The sequence below is a fragment of the Anastrepha ludens genome, chromosome 2, assembly GCF_028408465.1.
Source record: "Anastrepha ludens isolate Willacy chromosome 2, idAnaLude1.1, whole genome shotgun sequence".
Classification (NCBI taxonomy): Eukaryota; Metazoa; Arthropoda; class Insecta; order Diptera; family Tephritidae; genus Anastrepha; species Anastrepha ludens.
The window spans coordinates 81,034,625-81,057,965 of NC_071498.1; the positions used below are offsets into that span (position 1 = coordinate 81,034,625).

At 35.8% G+C, this 23,341-nt stretch overlaps 1 protein-coding gene across 1 annotated transcript in view; it reads right to left on the reverse strand.

Moving 5' to 3' along the window:
- Window positions 1-13,286, reverse strand: part of LOC128868323 (uncharacterized) — a 212,621-nt gene extending 199,335 nt beyond the window's left edge. The window contains exons 1-2 of the mRNA XM_054110332.1: window positions 13,283-13,286; window positions 12,948-13,057 (exon numbers count right to left, since the gene is read on the reverse strand). Coding sequence (XP_053966307.1) covers window positions 12,948-13,057; window positions 13,283-13,286 — 114 coding nt within the window. The remainder of the gene's footprint in view (window positions 1-12,947; window positions 13,058-13,282) is intronic.
- Window positions 13,287-23,341: the final 10,055 nt, after the last annotated feature.

A 23,341-nucleotide genomic window follows, 5' to 3' on the forward strand; every position in this document is an offset into this window, starting at 1 on the left:
TAAACGAAAATGACTACATTTGCAAGGTTCCATACATTTTGCGGAATTGGGTTATATCAATTCTATGCCGGACTTCCACGAAACTCGCTATGGTCACGAAACACCGAAATGGTAGAAAAAGTTGTTTTTAATGGCGTTCACTCCTTGGCAGACAATAGAAAACCTCCGAGTGCATCTCTGTCATGATAGCTAAGCTGCCGTCCGAACAACATCAAATGAATTAAGTGTCAAATATTTTATTTTTATTTTTTATAAAAACATATACAACAAAAACTATATAATATATTAATATATAATATATATAAGTTAAATTTTCAAATTTTGTGTAAAATTTTACCAAATTCAAAAATTTTCATGAAAATTTTAAACCTGTGAATCGAAGTCTTTGGGAAAATCTCGAGTATGAAGATTTATAGGCCACTGAATTTTTTGTAATGTGGCCTCGGGCAATTATTTTTTACGACGGTCTTATGCATTTTCTCCATACAAAATTAAATTTCGATCATTCGTTATATGAAGGAAATGCATAGCACCGTCAACAAAATAAAAATTATCAAAAATCAAAGGCAATTTGTAGTCACTTGAAACTTGCATTTCGTAATAATAAAATTGTAAGCGCTATAAAACTGCATGCCCTGACTCTTGTGAAAAGGTTTAGATGTTGGTGAAACTTTGCTGACTTTTTTTAATTTTTTTAGAAAATTTTTAACTTGAAAATATATAGTTTTTGCTGTAGTATAGTATATATAAACTAAAAAAAATAAAATAAAAAAATAAGTATATAATATATAGCATATATGTATAGTCCATTGTACTGCACCAGGGTTGCCTTTTTAATTTTCTTAAAATCCACCCGACGTCCGAAGAAATCTGAGTAGATCTTGCCGTACCACGGGGTCAAGGGGGTCGCTTCTTAACCCATCAGCGTACGTCGGGCAGTCGCACAAAAACTGGCCCGTCGTCTCATCCTCCTCTCCACATGCTAGGCAGAGTGCACCGTCTAGGCAGAATGCCTACCTATTCCATGTGCTTCACACATAGAAAGTGGCCCGTCGTCAGTCCAACAAGCTGCCTACAGTCCGTTCTGCTTAAGGGGGTATTCTAGTCTAGAGGCCCGAATTTCGAGCATTTTTTGACGATGAATAAAAAAAAAGCTATTAATATTTTTACGATACATTTTTTTATCATTTATTTATTCATATATTACGAGCACACAAAATAAATTTGAAAAAAAAAAATGAATTTTCATGGAGTTATGCGTCCTTGAAGTGGAAGGGGGGAAAAAAAGGCAGTGTCCCCGTCGTCACGATTTCTACCCTTGTGGTCATCTGAAAAAAAAAAATACAAATTCTTAATTAATATGAATGTCATTATCGTATGAACCAGAAAAAACGGAAAAAAAAAATTTTTCCATAAAATGGCGGCTACTCAAAAAATTGAGGTCGATTTTTCTCTTATTTTTAAGCTTTCTCGAATTGTTTACACATATTAAAAAATTGAAATTTCCAGTTTTTCGAGCTTCATACGATAGAGATATATTTAAGGAAAATTCGTGACAAATTTCAAGCAAATCGGTTGATTAGAACTTGAGATATCGTGCCGACCGTATCGAAAGAAGTAGTTTCGAGAAAAACACGTTTAAAGTTCGCCGACCGCTCAAACCAGTCCAGCTGTCGCGTCACTAAAATAGTTGTAGCTTCGAGAATAATTCGAATTTTGAAAAATCCTTTTAGGGAGATATTTTTGAATAGTTAAACTATCAAATTTTGAAAAAAAAAATTTTTCGATTTTTTCAAATATCTAGACTAGAATACCCCCTTAATGACAGGAGGATCTACGACAGTTAGTCGGACATGACAGGTAACATCAGTTTCGTTCATCTGCAGCCTCCCTCACGTGTCCCGGGTGCCATATTAATCCATCAGAATATTATGTCTACCGACACAGTTCAACCTGGATTTACAGGACTCAACTACCCATAAGCGCAGCTTTGCTGTCGCTGTAGACACGTACGAATCTGCCTCTCTACCTGTTTTCCACAACAAAGTTCATTGCTTCTTGAACAAAATTCTTCTTCGGTTACCACCTCTTACGAGTTCTTTCAGATACAACCGACAGCAACAGCATGATACCGATTATATCGATACTCCAAAATTTATATGTGTGGTATATTTGGGGCTAAAATATATGCAATAGAAAGGTCTCAACACTTAAATAGCAGACGCAATTGCCAAAATTTCCAATCTGATAGCTAAGCTGCCCTCAAACCCAACCATAACCTTAACGCACTTGGCATGCTTAACCAAGTTTCGAGTCTCTGAATACCAGGTCATTATTTGCATTGAAGAAAATGAAATTGTTGAAAAACTCTGAAAGAAAGAAGTAACAACTCCCCTTATAGGTGGTCCAGAGCGCTTCTGAGGCGTGGGCATGTGGGCACTGAAGAAGAAGCTAATAAGGAACCATACTAACACTATTTAATTAGATTTCAAATACTCCAGAGACTTGCATGGCCATATCTAAACACAGCTTTGGAATTATCACGAGAATTGTGGCAGCACAATTCAGGCTGAACAATCCACTGACAAACTGAGAACTAATTGGTGTGAAACCTGTAGATCTTGCACCTCAGGAATTATGATTAAAAGGTATTCCCTAAATCCTTAATATTTAAGCAACGTATCAGTACTCCGCCCGACCAACTTAAATGAAAATTAGCAAGATAAACCTTAGTTTAAAATTGTACATTAAAAAATAGAAATTACCAAAAATGTTCAGCTCAATTTAATTTAACGATTTACAAAACATAGTATTAAGAATCACACTTGGATTATTTAATTGCATAATCCTATACAGAGCTATATTTTTTTATCAAAAACTAAACTCATTTTTCGAGTGTATTTTATTGTTATTATTGAAAGCAGATTTTAAAACCTTTAAGGGGTTAGGGGTAGTCAGAGGCCCGAAAAAATGATGATTTTCACGAATTTTTGTTTGCTACTTAATTAATTTATTTAACAAAAATAAAAACATAGCATAAAAACATCATGTTTTAACTTGACTTCACCAAAATTTCAAAAAAAAAAAAATTAATAATTGCAAAAGTTATCGCTGTTTGTGTGAAGCCCGTTTCTCCAGAAGTCCCTTGCGGTGAACATCACAAGTCCTTGCAGATTCATCTAAACCCAATCGGACAAGAAAAATTAGTTTTATTAATAGATAATCTTGTGCCTGATCGAAGCTTTTTTTTTTTCAAAATGAACAAAATGGCGGCCTCAGAAAATTTTTTCCAGATTTTAGAAACAAAAAACCAACAGTTAATTGTTAAAAAAAAATCGAAATTTTTGAAAAAAAAAAAATCCTTCGATCAGGCACAAGTTTTTTATGTTTTTCAAAAGCTGTATAAATTTTATTGAAATCTACGTAGCGGTTTTTAAGTTACAGTGTTCACCAGTTTGAAAAACATAGTTTTGAGGAAAACGCATTTAAAGTTTTGCTATCGGCTCCGGAGCGGCCGAGCGCCCTTTGTTAATTGTTGAATAACTTGAAAAGTATTTGTCGGATTCACTTCAAATTTTTACACAATATTTTTAAAACATTATACTTTAAGAAAATGCAAAAAAAAAAAATCGATTTTTTGAAAATTCTGACTACCCCTAACCCCTTAAGTAATGATTAAATATCATTTGTTTATAAAACTCATCATGGTTATGGTCTCTGTAAAATACGTCACCGCTTTAATCTAAAATATTTATATTTTTAACATTTTTTATAGAATGTATTGAACAAACAAATAATCAATGGGGTGCGTAAAGGTCCAAACAACTCAAAATAATTTTTTTTATACAGTAAAAAAGTTAAGCAAAATCAAAATTAATGCTTAATTTTGGGCCACCTTGTATATTATTATAACTGGCACACGTGGCCTGTGATTTTCTTTCTTTCTTTTTGCAAATCAGTGTGTTAATGTGTTGAGAGGGCTAAAATGGTACGTAACCACTTTCCAAAACTATGGAGTCTATGCAATTTTTGTTTGTTTTTGTTTTTCTCTTTTGTTCGTGCCAATAATAACTTACTGAAGTGAAATTAATAGCCGCAGTTACGGCCACGAAAGGCGTATGCAGCGAGCATGGAATGCAGATTACGGATGACATTGACCGCGTCTGAGTAAAACTGTCTTTAAAATAGCGACTTTTTGTGCGTGAGTCAGGTCCTCATTGTGCTTGAATTGGTTTCCAAGAGAACTTTAAATAATGGTATGGTAGCTTAGCATTTTTTTTCGCCCTTTCCGTTTCTTGTTTGCATCAATTTGTAGCATAAAAAAAAAGTTGTCTGATCATTTTCATGCAAACTAACGCCTTGACCTCAAAAACTATTTGAAGCTAAAAAAAGAGAAAGTTATGGAGAAAACTAAGGAGAAATATGCCAAGTGCGTAATAAGACTACTCCAGCACTTTGCTGAAGTATTCTAAAGTGATTTCAATCTCAATCGGTATTCTAAAGTGGTTTCAATCTCAGATGCTTTTCCACCTTTTCCCACAAAGTGGATTTGAATTCAGATGCGAAAAAGTTAAGCTAAAGGAAGCAAAGGAAGAGACTTTGATAGAATGAGTGAGATGGTGTAATTACAAACCAAATATAACCTACTACATACACGTAAAAATAACGCATGCAAGTAAACAAGAATTAAATACAGACGTACATATGAATATTTGATTGAATTTGGCTATAAATAAAAGACGTATATTTTTAAATGGGTTTTTTTATTGGAAAGAGTAAACCTTGCCCCCGAACATGAATCACAATTACATCCATTTTCAGCTATTATAACTTGAATTCCATTTTTGGAGTCTTGAATCATTTCTGGATTATTAGCATAACATTTCTCCGAACGCAAATCGCAGCTTTTTTGAACAAATTATAATAAATTTGCATGTTTAGGCACGACTGTCGTTCTGAAATCTTAGCATTTAGCTTTGATCCAATCAATAATTCAACAAGTCATCAAGTCAAATATGCGGATGGTATTGAATACCAGTACAGAACAGAGCGTTCCCAAAATCTTTCAAGTAATAACGAACGTGGCTATGCACATTATGAAAGATTTACCTTACAGACTAGCAACAAAGTATACTTAAATACAATAATAAACGTATTAAATAATTGAGTTCAAAATTTGTGTAGAAGCATATCTCGATGGGGTAAAATCAAGCAACTGTGACTTAGAAAACAAGTTCAGTTCTCGGAGAGCGCGAGCAACAGCTGCATTCCTTGTATAAATAGTTTTGTAGTTTTCCACGTAAAAAGTGACTTCATTATGAACTATTTAAAGCTTATCCTCTCATGTAAAACTGGAAAATCAGTGATGCCAATAATTACTTTTTAGATAAATGACAAGGTAGGGAAAAATCTTCTCTTTTCCAAAGACCTCAAACTAATTGACAAAAGCCGAGAATCGTCCGATGAAATAAGAATCTCAAGCCATAGCGAACGCAATGCATATTTCAGAAACTCTTTTTGAAGTAGTTCAAGGCTATTAACTGAAAATTTAATAGCCTATGGTCTTCAAATTATAGTTGCGTATTCCAAATGCGAACGGACGAGAACTGTGTATACTCGTATGAGGTTAAATGCGTACGGATCGCAGAATTCTGAGGTATTATTGGTAATATGACTCACAGTGCGGCCGATTCCCAAAAAGCTGGCCAAAAGTCGAAAAAAAAAGTTTCTAGATAGAGTTTTTTTGTCTTTGAGTTGGCCACAGTAAAAACCTATTAAAGGTTACTCAAAAAAGTAATGGTTACAGAATAAAACAAGATTCAGCTGCTACCACTTGCTACCTTGCGACCCCGAAATCATATAAATTTACATGCATCTTGATTATGTTCTAGAATATACGCTATTTCACGTGAGGGGGTGGCCAATAGGGGTGGAAGGGGGTGGATTTTCAAAATTTTAAGATCAAATTCGTAATCAGCGACCCCGACAACCCCCGAGTAAGAAATTTTGAATCAATTACTTAATTTTTTGAGTTTTGGCCAGCTTTTCGGGACTGTGCATCGTGTTCATAGAATTCTGACACCTAGAAAACGTTATGTGAAAGCATCTTTTTATGTTTAAGGTAAAGTCATCTATCTAACAGGTAAGTCCCAAATCAGTTTAGGGTTGAGGAATAAAATCCCAGGCAGGCTTGTTCACAAGAATCGACACAGCTATAAAAAACACTCATCGGCTGAGCACCATCCTTTAACATGAGAGAGAATAGTACGCTGCCAGAATGAAAACTAAAATTTTGACTAGGGCTCGACACGGTTGTGGTAGATGCGTTTAGTGCGGCATATCTCACGATGTTGGCATTGTATCGAATCATAAAACATAAGTAGAATGGTTTAAAGAAGTTCCTTATTCGTCTCGTCAATTACGAAGAAATATTTGTAAGCAACTACACCAGGTTCTTCAATAAGTTTTGCGGTTAGATAAGAGGGAAAGTTGTTACTAGTCTAAATTTTTTTGTTATGTTTGTACACTTTTTGTTCATATGAAATATGTAAAGTTTCATTTTAATCTGTAAATTTATTCTTTGTTTACACGCCATTTAGTATCGGCGTGTCACAGTATTTTCTACAATGGAAAGAATCAAGTATCGTGCAGTGTTGAATTTCAACTTTTGGAAGGTTTAAAAGCAAAGGAAATTTATTAACGAATGTTGAAAGTGTATAAGGATGCAGAATTTAAATGTGGTCACACAAGCCTTGAAGACGATCCACCATAAATCGTAGAAAAAATACGAATCTCGATTGGTGAATCGCCGAGTGACTGAAAGAGATTTGATCCTAGGCATGTCATTGCACAGTGTAAGCAATAATTTGACTGAAGTGTTGGGTTTCAGAAAGCTGTGTGCACAATGAGTGCCGCATTCGCTAACTATGAAACAAAAACACATTCCAATACGACTTTCTCAGCAAAATTTCGCGCATAAACGAGTTTGTGTCCAGAAATCGGCTACGAAGGTGTTAGCATCAGTTTTTTGGGATGCGAAAGGTATTTTCTTTGTGGACTTCTTGTAAACTGGTAAAACCATAATACTGTGGGCAAAAAGTAAAGTGAATTTGGTTGTAAAATGAAAAATCTTTATTTATTCTTGTAAATCAATTTCATCCCCTTCAAAATCGTCCCCTCGCGATGAAATACACTTATGCCAACAATTTTTCCAATCCCCGAAACATGCCAAATAGTCCATTTCCAGTATAGCCATCAGCACCTTCTTCGTTTCAGCTTTTATCTCCTCAATCGACTCGAAACGCGTTCCCCGGAGTGGTCTCTTGAGTTTTGGGAATAGCCAGAAGTCACATGGAGCCAAATCAGGCGAATACGGTGGTTGCGGAACGATATACGTGGAATTTTTGGTGAAATGGTCACGAAGAACGAGTGCAGTGTGAAACGGTGCATTATCGTGATGCAAAAACCAAGAGTTGTTGGCCCATAATTCTGGTCTTTTTAGACGAATTGCTTCACGTAAACAAAGCATAACGCTCAAATAATATTCCTTATTAACAGTTTGGCCAGGTGGAGGGAATTCATAGTGCACCACACCACGAAAATCGAAAAAACCGTCATCATGACGTTTATTTTTGAACGACTTTGACGTGCTCTTTTCGGTCTGGCCTCGCCTTTAGCACGATATTCGCTTGATTGGTCGGTTGTTTCAGGGTCGTAAGCATAAATCCAAGTCTCATCTCCCGTAATGATGCATTTGAGCTTGTCCTGATAGTCTGAAAGCATTGTTTCACACACATCAACGCGACGACTTTTTTCTAAGAGAGAGTTTTCGGTACCAAACGAGATTTGACTTTTCGTAGGCCCAAATGGTCTTTCAAAATGGTTTTCACAGATCCTTCTGATATACGAGTACCGATCATATCAGTAAGGTCTTTAACAGTCAACCGACGATTTTTGAGCACTAACTCCTTCACTTTATTGACGTGTTGGTCATCTGTTGACGTCGATGGTCGTCCGGAGCGCTCCAAGTCATCAACACGTTCTCGACCCTCTCTGAAGTCTTTGTACCACTTATAAACATTTTTCTGCGACATGGTCGAATCACCAAATGCCTTCTGCAACATGCTAAACGTTTCCGCAGCCGAAATTTCATTCCGCAAACAAAATTTGATGGCACTTCTCTGCTCAATCAAATCAGACATTGTAAAAATCGAAAAATGCACTCTTGGTCGTTTGGTAAACACAAGCGTAAATATATTACTGATAATGACATTCATATGAAAGTTGGCCCAGATGTTATTAACAATGCTGCCAACTCATGAAAAAAATAACTAGAGCGAAATTTTAATCCCACGAAGTTTGACAAATAAATTCACCTTACTTTTTGCCCACAGTAAATGCTGAATATTAAAAAAATTTATTTTCCATCAGGACTATGGACCGTGTCCCAAGAGCATTTTGGCAATGGCTAAAATCCATGAATTAAAATTCGATTTGTTGGAGCATCCACTGTATTCAGCAGATTCGACCCTTTGCTTCTTCCATCTGTTTTGGAAATCTAACCTGTTTCTAAGACCTAAAAAATGCATGTGTGGACAGCGTTCATCAAATGATGAGGTAAAAACAGATATGGAAGCGTATTTTGCAGCCCTTCCAGATTCTCACTTCAGGGATGAAATTCATGAACTGAAAACTCGTTGCGAAAAGTGTATTGATGTTTGGGGAGACTATACTGAATAATAAAGTGTGATTCAAACCATAAAATTGTGTATTTTTATCGAACCGCAAAACCTAGTATATTTAACTTTTCAAAATAAAAATAAAAATAACTACCATTTTCTACTGTCGCACAACTAATACACAAACTGAACCCACAGTGTATAGAGTGAGTATACAAAACAAAAATGTATTCATACAAACATAAATATTTCACAATTCGTTTAAATGCATTGTTTGAAAACTTTTATTAAGTGTCATTAGTTTTAACCCGAATGAAATTACTATTCAGTTTGTGCAATATAAAAAAACTAAATTAGAAAACAAATGCCGTGAACTTCGTGTGCTTTGTGCAATAGCACTAAATGTGCTGACTCGATGTTTTGTATGCCACACGACGAATTTGCAAAAAAACAGTGGGGAATTGCGTGCCGTACTTCATTGCTCACATTTGTAGGAATCATTTCAGTCCAATCGACTTTTCTGCTTTAGGCTGCAAACACAGTGCACGCTGAGACGAAGATGAAGACGAAGCTGAAGAGAAATTGCTCGCGTTGCGAGTAAGCAAATAGGTTGCACAGTGCAAGACGAATTGGTTGCGCTTTTGTTATGTTAGTCGCAATGGATTCCTCATCAGATGATGACCTGCTTATTGAGCAAAGCTTATATTTTAAATTAAAACGTATAAAAGTAAATAAAAAATTACACCCTATAAATTTGGGAAGAGAAGCATTTGGTGAATTTCATCATTTGTATGATGAGCTGCGCCACGATGAAAAGAAATTTGTGGAATATACCAGAATGACAATTAGCACATTTGATTATATTCTAATTAAAATTGAGGCACTTATTATTAAAAATTGGACTAATTTTAATAAAACGCCAATTATATGTGCTGAAAGGCTAATTGTGACGTTAAGGTAAAAAATAATTTAAAATATATTTAGTTTTACGCCTTTTATTGATTATTACTTCTCATTTAATTACTTGTTTATCGACTGTCTTAACTTAATTAACGTGCCAAAGCATAGACAGAACAAACAAACAAAAATCACGGTAACTATGTTAGCAAGCGATTCGTCTTCAAATTCAGTACAGCAGCGTTTGAAGCTGATTGCTTGCGTTTCGTCTTCATCTTCGTCTTCGTCTCAGCGTGCACTGTGTTTGCAACCTTAGGCGTGCAGCGAAAGCGATTGAGTTCAGACGTAGTACCAACACAGTTTTTTCCTCAAGCGAACTCAAAAGCTGAAAATCAGTAAGAGGCGTAATAGAAAATTGAGCGGAGTTTAGTTAAGTTAACATTGATATTGTCACATATTTTCAATCTTGAAAACTCAGTATTGGCCGATCCCAGCATTGCATATTTCATGGGTATTCATTTGCTATTTAAAAAATACCCAGGGCGTACGAAAGCATTTAGAACTTTTAAATAACTGTAAACGAAAATGTATGCCAAATCCAATCGATTTTAGGACTCAAGATGCAATTTGTGGATTTGTTCAGGTTTCTAATGACGATAAAAAACAATTTTCCTTGCGATATGTGTTTTGTGGTGAAATATTTTTTCTCTGGTATGGCCAAGTTACTTCGAATTCGATACATTTGTGAAAATGGTCACTTAACCATGCAACTTTGTCCGAGTTATTATGGCTCGCAGACTAGATGGACAATGGAAGCGACCGCTTTTCTACGGGCTTGACGCTAAAATAACAGTTAATATCCTAACGAGATCATTTTGAAACTTCACGAAATAAATTTCACAGTTGTTGCCATTGCTTCTGGCATGCGACCCTCCAATCAAGCTCTTTGGCGAGAATTTGCCATTTCTATTTATAGGTCTACATATTTGTTTCGACGTGTCAATATTTAATTATATGTATGTATGCCCATATTTTTAACTTTTTTTGTACATATACAAATATAGGCAAGACTAGGTTCAGCATTGCTAGATTGTAGATGTAGAAAAAATGTTTGTATGCACAAACGTTCCTCATGCATTGAAGTTGATAAGAAACCACTTCATAGACTTTGGTTTAGCACATGAAAACGAAATGATTACGGTACAACCTCTAAAAGAGCTTTTAAACCATATATCAAAATCTGCCTTATCGATTGTATTTATGCCATCGCTAAAGCATTTGAGAGTCGCAGGAGGTCTACGAAATTTAAAGGGGGAAAAATCGGGTTCCAGACCAAGAGGTCTCTCTATTTTCAGATCGTGTTAACGAAAAACTAAACTCAATTGGAACATTCTAGAATGAACTAGACAAAAACATGAACTGAAAATTCAGGACAAGATGGGCGAGTCTGCCCACTTGGAGGAGTGCAAAGATGATGTGTAAGCCAGATGATCACAGTCGTGCTCTCTTTATACTATCACTAACACGAAGAGATGGTAGAATTATAACAGGCGTGCTGATGAGACATAGCCCAGCAGCAGCGTCTGCTTATAAGAAAGGAATCTCTCACCGCGAGGAATGCGCGAAATGTAGGGAGCAGGCTTACGGAAAACTGTTAAGCATCTTCCTTGTGGATGTTCTGATTTATTCAAAACAGGCTTAAAATATTTGGAGGCACTACAGTTGGACGGATTGGAAGACATCTCAGCAGAGGGTTGGAAATGTGTCCTTCAAAACGCATAACTAATAAACTCCATTTGGTATCGCTATGGACCGAATCGGTCTATGGGTGAGTGCATATACATACATAAATCACTTCAAATAAAAATTGTCAAATAAGCAAATTGGCTATTTGAGCACTTCTTTTGAAGTAAAAAATAAAAAGATTTTCTCTATGGGTGCTTTGTGGCCATGTATCATATCATAGAATTGTTCCATGCCAAAATATGTTATATCTATCATATAGATTTTTAATAAAATAGTTCCTCGAAAGTGGACTAGGATAAGAAGGTTGTTGATATTTTAAAACGATCTTCCAGAAGCCTTTTTCTACCTGTTCGAGCATTAACGGATTTTCCAATTTCTTCCGACAGGGCACAAGAGGATTTTTTACGATACTTGAGAGACTCGCGTATACGTTTTTGGCCCTCCCGTTTACTAGTGAAGAGTATTTGCAAATTGACTGCCAAATTTGAAATGCCAAAATATTTTAAGAAACCTTTAAAAATGCCACTTTTTAAACTTTACACATTAAGTGTGCCATGACTTTTCCCATGGTGCAATTTATTGTTGTAATCAATGGTTAAACACACTAGTGACACATTTGCAATAAGCAGCGGTCACTTTGGTAGTCACATTTGAAATTACTTGAACTTTAGTGGGGTGCCTAAGGAGTGGGATTTGGCCAAGGTTGTACATATGCTGTACAAACTCGAAAATTCAATAGATTTTGCTTACTGATTTCTGGTTCTTAAAAGTCTGTAAAATAAAAAAATCAACGCTTGAATCGCCTCATCCGTGCGCATATTGGCAATGGTACGAAAAAAAATTACGAACAATTATTATCGTATTTTAAGCCTCACTGCGATTTAGATAGTATTTTTGATTCATACATTCTGATTTATAAAAATTACTTGAATCGAGCAAAACCTAACATGTAAATACTTTATTTCTCCATTCACGCGACATAGCGATGAAAAAATAATTACATAATAATAATAATTATTATTATAATTTATTTTAGAAAGCTTATTTATAAACCATTCATTCCAAAGTTTTAAAATGTTCTCGTTTGACAGAAGAAGCTTTCTAGCATATTCTGGAGGAACTAAATTTGAAATAGTCAGATGCCAAAGGAGTGCATCCATTAGCAACCGCTCTATCGGCTTTGGCAGCGAGTACTCAGCAGGAACTGGAAACCTCCTTCGGCATTGCCTGTAAAATAACACCGACCGCTCTGCAACTTCTTTTGCTTCAGTTCAGTTCAGTTTATTATAATTGGTCCTAATAGTGAAATTTATTTAAAATTTTCCTTTATTTCTTCACATTAATTAATTTAATTTATTTACTTTTTCTTATTTTCCATTTATTTGCGCTTCCTTTACTTCCTTTCATTGCACTTAATTCCATTACATTCCTCTCCGTTAAGTTTCATTTGTTTATATTTAATTATTTCATTTTGTTTCTTTAAACCATACTCGATGACATTCACTTTGTGGCTGTCTTAGCTCATCCCCACGTGACCAAAAAACTTGGGTAATAAGAAAAAAGTGTTGCTTCTGTTTCTTGCCGATAAGGGAAGCGTAGAAGAAAAAAAAATAGTTGTTTGTTTACCTTATAAAGGATTTCCGGTTGCACATTGTGTCTACATTTAAAAGTGGCGCTGGAGCCGCGTTCCACGTACCGCGGTACCACCAATTGCACGTCCAGCTCAGATTGTCCATCTGCAATGGAAAAGAAGAGAAAATCAACATAAGAAACTGTAAGATAAATAAAGTTGTTTGCACTTAATGTAAAAATATTTCGCTCAACTAAGTTTTTCCCCAACGTGGCGTTACGTTCACACCAGATAATAAATACCAGCTATATGTAAATGACGACAGTAAAAGGAAATCCGTTAGAGTGAAAGACTAAAAAATGTGGGTAATTTAGAAACACAACTCGTTCACTCATGCTAAAAATACATACAGTCCGCGAAAAAAATATAGCACCTCAATATTTTGATAATATATACATATATATTTTGTTTTAATCTTCACTATTTTTCTATAAATGTATAGCTGATTGTCTAACAAAACTCATTTTTCAAACTTTATACAACAGGTGAAAAAATTAGGCAAGTTTTCATAAGAATTTCAATATTTTTAATCAGAATTTAAAATAATTTGGTATATTTGATTTTTGATAATTTTTTTCCTTCACAAACCCATGAAATTTTTCCCATGTGGGGTAAATTCTTTAATATCAAAAATCAACGAGAATTTCGAGCCATTTGCGAGTTGTACTTTATTAAGCTAAAATTTAGTGTGCTATAAATCATACCAATTTTTACTATTTGATATATGTAGTAAATATTACAATCATTCTATTGGCAACTACCTATGTACAGAGGGTTATGGAAGTGAAGCAAAATGCATCCCACACTTTTAACTCTAATTTGAATTACTCTATTTGTATCTTAATTTTTGTTATAATTCTGTTCTGAGGTAGTTGACTATGACTGATCCTTCGATTTGCTATTACTTCATTATAGGTCCCTTTGTCATTAAAATTTATTTTCTACTTTTTAGTTCGATTAGCAATAAAAGCGTGTTTTTTAGTTTTTTTTAAACTATTTTTTATTTTCTACTTTTTAGTTCGATTAGCAATAAAAGCGTGTTTTTTAGTTTTTTTTTAACTTAACTTAACTTTTTTAACTTTTTATTCTTAATTTCTCCCGATCTGAAGCATTCAAAAGGAATGTAATGATGCAATTTTGTTTTAAGTCTAATTATTGTAACAGTCTAACAAATGTAAAAAAAAAAATTATTTTCAGTAGTTACTTTAAAAGTTATTCACGAAAAACCAAAAAAATGCATTGACAGAAGTGTACATACGTTATATTAGGACACTTATTTTGCTCTTCTTTTCTGCGAATACTTAACTGTAAAGTACCGTTTATTTTATTTTGTGGTTCTACTTTGCATTCTTCTTAAAATTTATGGCATTTTGTCTTTTGAAAAAGTGTACGATCGGAATAAAGTCGCTCCGCAAAGAAATTTCTACTGATTTGAGAAAATTAGTTGTTGAGTACAGAAGTAATAAGACATCCTTTGGTTAAATAGCTGATTTATTGCATTTAAGCAAGTCTACGGTACAAACTATTTGTAAAAACTTTGAAACAACCAATTCTCTGGAGATTAAGCCGCGTAGTGGCCGGCCCAAGAAGCTCAACCGGAGAGATGTATTCTTTATTCGCAAAGCAGTGAATCAGAATCCGAAAATACATGCCACTGATTTGGCCCAGGAGGTAGCCAAGAGGTATCAAATTGTTGTCCACCCACGTACAATAAGCAGGACCCTTAATAATGAAGGTAACAACTGCAGAACTCCTCGCAAGAAGCCCCTTATAAGCAAGAAAAACTGAAAGATTCGTATGGAGTTTGCAAAAAAGCACCTTATAAGGGAATAGAATTTTGGAAACTTGTTTTATTCACTGATGAGTCCAAATACAACATATTTGGATACGACGGCAAAGCCAAAGTTTGGAGAAAACCAAACACTGCCATGGATCCTAGGAATCTGATTCCGACTGTAAAGCTTGGTGGTGGCAGTGTCATGGTTTGGGGAGCAGTTGCAGCCACAGGAACTGGAAACCTCGTTTTCATTGAAGGAAATAAGGATCGCTTCTAATACAAGCACATTTTGGAACAAAACCTGATGCCATCCTGTGGACAAACGAGGCCTAGACTCGAGCTGGATCTTCCAGCAAGACAATGACCTGAAGCATTATGCGCAAATCGTCAAGGACTAGCTGTGCTGTATTAGATTTTATAATAAGTAATAAGAGGACAAAACGTTCATGGGCACACGCTTTTTTCTGTAAAATGAATCCCTATTTAATAATATTTGACAAAAATTTTATTAGAATTATGTTTACAGATCTGTTTTCTTTCCCGGCATCCATTTCATTTAGTTTTTATTTTGATGTTTCTCCTTACATTCGTAATAATAATTATCGATAACACAGTAAACACAGGGTTGTATGCCAAAAAATATCGTTATTATCTAGGATTACACTGTGGAACAAATTCAGGTTAGCAAAAATTAGGTCCATTCTGAGAGTGGCGGGTGAAAATAGAGGCGAAATTAGAAGACCCGTTTCGCGCCGTTTTTTTATGTTAGTTCGGATTTTTTTTTAATCGGCCTTCGAAGTTCGAAATCGGAGCAAAATTGTTTATATGGTTTTTTGGCTATAACTCGTCGACTAATTGATATTTTTTCAATCTGTAAAAGCCAAATTATTGCTAGAGACCTGTGCAACAATTACAATTTTTGAAAAAATTGATTTCGAAAATTTTTGTGGTACTTATGAAACAATATACTGAAAATCGGCATTTGACTGCAAACTTCGAAGGCCGATTAAAAAAAAATTCGAACTAACATAAAAAAGCGGCGCGATACGATAAGTTCTTAATACGGATAAAAATTGAAGTAGAAATTCATATGAGGGTTTCCTTTTATATTCTGCACTTTGCGATAAGATGTAATTCGATACATTTAGCGAAAAGTACTTATAATGTTTTCACTTACGAGCTTTATTTATTCTTTTTTCAGTTAATTTCAGTTATTCTTATAAATTCTTATAAAAGAAGTCCCGCATTTAGTGATAAGAAAAAGTAGAAATTAGTGCGGTGCCACGTCTAGATAATTGAAGTATATATCAAAGCCACCAAGAAACGAGACAGAAAAAAATAAAAATTCGGCATACGAGTATTTCACCACAAGTGATTTTGACCCACTAAACCGAATGAATGAATAATAATTATAAGAACCTTGTATATAGACCATGTTAGGCTTTAAAAAGAAAGATGAGTTTTGCCAAAAGGTCAGACTCTGTCAAAAAATAAAGAAGATGCCACTAAAATAATCATATCCATCTACATCCGTAAAAGAACTAGCCAAATCAAGAACTAGCCAAATCAACTAAATATTAAAGAATTTTCTTTGGATACTTTTTTAAGCAAAGTTTTGAAATGTTTAATTTTTTTTTAATTATATTGCATTAAACTGTGTACACTTATGTTAAGCTATATATGAATATAATATTGCCGCCTACAGTTTTTATTAAAATACGTTTGAATGTTTCTAAGGTTTTAAAATAAACAAAAAATACTGTCCTTATTTTCATAAGGCATAGCTAGTGACATTTTAAAAATTATTCAAAGTTCTTTTGGACTTCAAAGTAAACTCTCAAGAGACTATTATTTCCAAAAAAGCTATTATTATAGAGTCTTACCCGAAATTACACAGCGTTATATCGCTGAGATTACAGCTCTTGGTCACGAAAACCCGAGACATTCAACAGCATTGAACTGGCTGGGATTGTAATGTACACTGGGTGATGTACTTATACTTTTCCGCCTCATGTTCAACATTTTTATCTCAAAGCACCACTAACCACCAGAAAAAGTGCCACTTATCTCTCATTGATGGCTTATTGGAGGGTTAATAAATCTCTCCGATATTCGTCGCCCCTAACAACATGCTCAAAAAGCAGTTTGTGCTCGAAAGCGGAGTCCCATCCTAAATACAGGCAGGCCGTGGACGATATTCATTGAGAGAACATTACCATCTTCACCACCTCCCGCCCTTTGAATGCTGCTATCGAAGTCTTAGAGCGGGAAAAATTGCAGCTGCTTCGTAAGACACGCACAATTTCATTCTGGCCAAACTCCTACTTATCCAGAATTGACTCCAACGCACATACGTTAGTTCAGCCTATGAAGGAGCCTCGCCTTACACTTACTATCCGCACACATACCCGCTTAGGCTCACTTATCTAACATCATTCACGCTTTGGTCAGAACTCGTAGAAACGACCTTTTTTGCTAGCAATAACTACTTAAATGGTACATGAAGACAACTTATAGTTAAACTGCTCTGAACACGATTTAGCAAGCTGTTACAACAACAAGTGTTTGTTATGTTCATTCTCATCTCCTCTCCTAGCTTGACTACCTTGAAGTATTACATCAAGGGAAGGTGATTAACCACAGCTGTTGTGTGTCAGACTTTTGAGACATTTCATATTTGTGTTTGAGTGCTGCATATGTTGCACGATTGTTTCCGAAAAATGAATGTGTTTCTCTTCCCGATCAGCCTGAAATTTCGGGAGGTTGCTGCAAAAGTATTATACTCTCTAGGCGTAAAAAATTATGAAAATCGAATGTAACACAACCAAACTGTCAAATGCCGAGTGAGCCGAAACACCTCCTAGTGCAAGGCTGCTTTGGCTACAAGTGATATCTCCATAACTTTTTAGTAAAATACCTAGAACTCACTTCTCTTTACTCCGATCAGCGTGATATTTCGGGAGGTTGCTGCAAAAGTATCATGCTTTCTAAGCACGCAAAATTATGAAAATCGGAAACATTCGTGCAACATTGTGCCCAAAGGCTTTATGAAGTTTTTGGAAGCGCGAGCATACGAATGTTCCGCAATCGTAGTAGAGATTGTCGTCAATATGTTTTGAAGCAATCGTGTCCAGCAACTGGGACAGGTTTCGTTGTGGATGCATTTGCGTGCCCAGCGCCGTTTTGCTGAGATATCCAACTTTGCCATTCACAAATGCAGTTTTCTCTTAGTGTCTCACGAGCTTTTTTGCTATGTGAACAGCTCCCTTTGCAAGAATATCTAAAGTTTGCATGCCGGATATTACTTGTGTTGCATCGCACAATTTTAAGTACACTGCATACGTGTGCTGCGCTCAGCCGATAGACAGACTGTAAGCCCCAAAAGTGCAACTATTGACTTCTTAAATGTTTTTAACTTTAGATCAGAGCGAGTAGCTTGCGCAAAAATTATTTATGAAATTAAAAATAATCAGACTTGTGTAATGATTACCAATGTTTAACAGACTTTCGCTTAAACTCATTCCCGCCTGTAAGTATGCCTTTTCGCTTCTCATTTCACTTGCCGAGCAGATCGCGCCTTCTCTCAAAGATCTTATGAAATGCTGAATTTAAGCGTACACGACTGTATGAGCCATAAGATTAAATAAAGTTGCCTAAAGGTGTTTACGTGTACCAAAACGAATACGCTAACAAACCTTAAGAGCTATAAAGCTGAAATAGATAATCCCCGGTTCCCCCACTCTCCCTGAGCTAAGCATCGATTTTATAAAATTAATTGAGATAAATGTATGATCCAAAGATCCAGTGTTCGTGAGATTTCAATTAAAATTCATATTGGCATGTGAAAAATCACACAATTAACTTGTTTTATGATTTGCGCTGAACCGTTATATTCAAAATTCTATCCATCTTATTTTGTATGTGTAAGTGTGCACACACATAGGTGTATATTTTGTGTATGGCTTTGATTTATTGACATTTAGTCTAGTAATACTTTCTAAGTACACAACTTAATCCCTGCAAAGACGTTGACACACTTGATCACTTCAAATAGACGCGTATGTATGTGCGTTGTTGCTGATACCAGCTAATACCATAATAGAAACAACAAACACGGAGTGCGGTAGGAATTTTCAAAAATATTTGCGGTGAAACTGTAAAAAGACACAGTCTACATAAATACATACATACATACCTAAGCGTATGTACCCGGCCTTGAAATTGGTTTGACTTTAATAATTGGGATGGAGAACCAACCACCAGCTGTTGCCCTTAAATTACCGTTTTGCTGCTTTGCTCAACAAAGTAGTAACCTATTGTCCCTTTCCCCCTCCTTCACTATGTGCTCTCTTTCTTGTAAATTATAGCAATTCCTTTCTTAGAAGGCCTGGCAATGTATTCATATTTAGAGGAAAGCTCCATCTCACACACTGATTCTATGTATTTACCTGTAAATTCTTTTTGTGCGTATGTGTGTATTAGGGCGGGTCGATTTAAAAATCGCTCATTGCTCTGTGAAAATCGTATTGTAGGGATCAAAATAAGAAACTTTGCCGAAGGAACTATACTTGATGTCCCCGAATTCTAATGTCCCCCAATTTGGGTCGAATTTTGGGTAGGGGCAAATTTTGAAAAATCCCATTTTGACCCATTTAGAATGCTCCAATCGAGTCCAAATGTATGACCGACCCCCACTAACTTTGGACGGCCGATCCACCCATGCCAGTGGCACACTCCTTGGAACTCCCCTGGGGGGTTCCCCATACAGTCATTTCAAAATATCACCATTTTTGGCCTTTACATGAAAAAATCAGCTAAATAGCTACGTTTTTTCTTTATTTTTATTTATTTATAATAATATTTATTGTATAATAATATCTATTTTTTCTCTTAAGAAATTTATTTAGTCAGAACATATGTAAATGAAAAAATTAATTTAAGTGAGTTATAGAAAAGAAACTAAAAAGTTCGACTCAAATTGGGGGACATCAGAATTCGTTTTAGAGGTATGGTTCCTTCGGCAAAGTTTCTTATTTTGATCCCTAGAATATGATTTTCACAGAGCAATGGGCGATTTTTTTCTTCCCCACAAATCGACCCGGCCTAGTGTGTATGTATATTTTACTTTTATTTGTTTGCGAGACATGTTGGATGTAAATCAGATTTAGTGTTAACAGGAAGCGCATCGAGATATCTCTTACTTTGCCAAGAATACTACATAAATAATAAATGCATTTGCTTCGCTGCTGGGTAGAAATACAGGTACTCACAACTACCCACCCACTTGTCAAATAGTACCCTTGTAAGTTGTACGTAATCACCGAAGGCAGTACTTGTCTAAGCTCAATTTCCTTCAAGTATTGGTAAGTGGCAATGTGTATTAACTTGCATATGTGTCGGTATCAGAGTATGTGGTTAACTTGAGACTTTAAAATAACACACATACATACATGTCAAGCAGAGAAACTGTATGGCATGTGTCAAATAGCTAAATGTATTTTACACTTAGGGTGGAGCACTCTCAGTCAATTGTGCTAAGCCTACACCTGGGTCGAAACAAAGTGGCTAACTGTTACTTCTTATCCTCAAAGGATACACATACACATGTACAGAGATATATGGCGTCGTTCAAAAGCACAACTTTTTTTTTTTTTTGTAAAGAGGACTTACATACATACCTATGTATGGGGACCAAGTCAAAATCAGCATATGTTGGCAAGAGGGATCCTTTGTTCTTTCTTTCTTTGTTGGTACCAGCCATTTATTGTGTATTTACTATCCCAGTCAAGTAGTTCCCTTCTCCCTTCCCTATATTTATGTTTTATTCTACTCATTAATATTTTAAGCAAATTCTGTATTTCTGCTACTCTATTCGTCTCGTTGTTAATTCTTCTAATTATTAATTAGTAAATATACAATACGGCCGCCGTAGCCGAATGGGTTGGTGCGTGACTACCATTCGGAATTCACAGACAGAACGTCGGTTCGAATCTCGGTGAAAACACCAAAATTAAGAAAAACATTTTTCTAATAGCGGTCGCCCCTCGGCAGGCAATGGCAAACCTCTGATTGTATTTCTGCCATGAAAAAGCTCCTCATAAAAATATCTGCCGTTCGGAGTCGGCTTGAAACTGTAGGTGCCTCCATTTGTGAAACAACATCAAGACGCACACCACAAATAAGGAGGAGCTCGGCCAAACACCCAAAAAGGGTGTACGCGCCAATTATACATACATATACATGCATAAATATACAATAAACCAGATATATCATTACAAACATGCACGCTACCTAGTTTTGAGAAATTTGTATGACAAACAGAAGAAGGCGTAACGAGCCCACCTGCAGTACCGCTCGACAAATGTGGGCGTTGGACCTACAAACTCATACCATATGTTGATAAGTGGTTAAGGAAAACATATGGCTATCAGCAAACATGTCTGTTTTCGGGAATGCATGCAGATGTTATACTTTCTTGGTCCCAGGGTAGTATTTAGCCGAGGTGGGAGGATTGTTAAAGAATTAGTAGGAGCATGCCCACATACCATTGGAGTGACGGTATCTTTGAGATGTTTCTCACATTTTCATTGAAACGTCCTCCAAAAAAACACAAAATTGCTGACTCTCAATGCTAAACGCACAGAATCTCTGCTGAGCCAAAATAAGCATAATAACAGGTCAATCCATAGGAACGTGCGTTTTTTAAAGGTGGTTTTAAAATTAATACAAAATATGTTTAAAGTATTTATTAAACAATAATATATTTTCCTTCATTATTTACGAAAAATTGTTTGTCCTTGGAGCCAAAATACGCTTCGATATCCCTTTTTATAGCTTCTTTTAAGAAGTAGTTCTTGTTACACATATGGGATTGAAGTCCACGGAAAAGGTGATAATCACAAGGTGCAATATCCGGAGAGTATGGCGGATGCGGTATTAGCTCCCATTCGAGCTCGTTCTGCTTGCCTAATGTTTGCCTTGCGGTATGAGGTCTTGCGTTGTCGTGGTGAAACAAAACTTAGCGTCTATTCACTAAAGATGGTCAATTTTTGTTAAGTGTCTCATTCAGGTTTGATAGCTGATGGGAATAATAATCAGCAGTTATCGTCTGGTTTGGTTCCAGAAGATCATAATAAACAATACCGGTCATATCCCACCAAATAGACAGGAGAATCTTCTTGGGGTGAAGGCCATCTCTAAGGGTCGGTTCTGGTGTTTCATCTCTATATAACCATTGACGTTTGCGAACAGGATTATTGTAAAGGACCCATCATCACCAGTAACGATACGGTTCAAAAAACTTTCATTTTCAAGCCGTTGCAGCAGCTGAGAACATACATTCACTCTTTGCTGAAGGTTGGCGACGGAAAGTCTATGCGGAACCCATTTTTCCAGCTTTCAAACCTTTCCAACTGAACCAGGTGCTTGTGAACTGTTCCATGCGATGAATTTAACCTCTGAGCTATCATATTGACTGTCAAATTTGGCTCAGCCTCCACGATCGCAAGCAAGGCGTCGGAGCTAAAGACTTTTATAAAAAAAAATACAAAATATGCCTCTTATACGCGTTCGAAGATTCCATTTTATTTTTTAACAACACGTGCTTCTATCCGCGATTAAAATCACTTGTTGAATGCACAATATATAAAAGAAAATATAAATAGTTCCGTTATATTCCGCGATTAATTTTTTGTATTCAAAAATCGTACAAAAGTGAAATTATGGGTAAAATACACGAACTTATGGACTAACCTGATATTTCGTTTGAAATGAGACGCGCGCAGTTGCTAGGCACGTAGACACATGACAGTGCAGAAACTGTCTAGATGAAGCAGAAAAAGTGACGATTTGGGTCTTTGTGTGCCACTGTTCGGCTCTATTCAGACAAAGATTCATCACTTTACGTGAATAATTCTTTAATGAGTTGAAAGATCTCATCACAAGTTCCCCAGTAGCATCACCATGAGTCTTGAGCCTGAGTGTGTCCCATAGGAAACAACCGCTAAGACCTAACCTAACCTACAACTCTTCATTTCAAAAAAAATTATTGTAAAAGTTTTCTAACGCCTATTTTTTAAAGAGATCCTAATACTTTCGTGTTTGCCAAAAAAAATTTATAATATTAAGGAATAAATTAAAAATAATTGATAACCTTAATCTATGGAAAAAGGACCTTTATGTATGTTTGTATGTGTAGTAAAAATGGCAATGCTCAAACACTCCACCACTTAAATAAGTATCCCTCGAAAATTCGTAGCGGTGGCTTAAAAATTAAAAGCGGTAAAGAGGATACAAGCATTACACGCTTGATCGCTTCTGCGCTTTTGTCATGTTGCCCTTTTTCTTGCTATTTTTCATGCACCTTCATTCATTTTTCTCTATTTACTATTCTCAACCTAACAATAACTTTGCTTCTCATTCAATTTCCCTTTGCGGCTTTTCCGAGCTCACAAATGGCACTGTCTAACTGGATGAGAAGCTGCACAACAACAATGCAAGCTGCGTTAAGCTTCACCTTCCACCCTCTGGTAGGTGACAGGAGGGTCTGGTTTACAAAATTACATTCGCGCGAAAAAATCGATTTTCAATTTATGAGCGGATTTATTGGTTTAT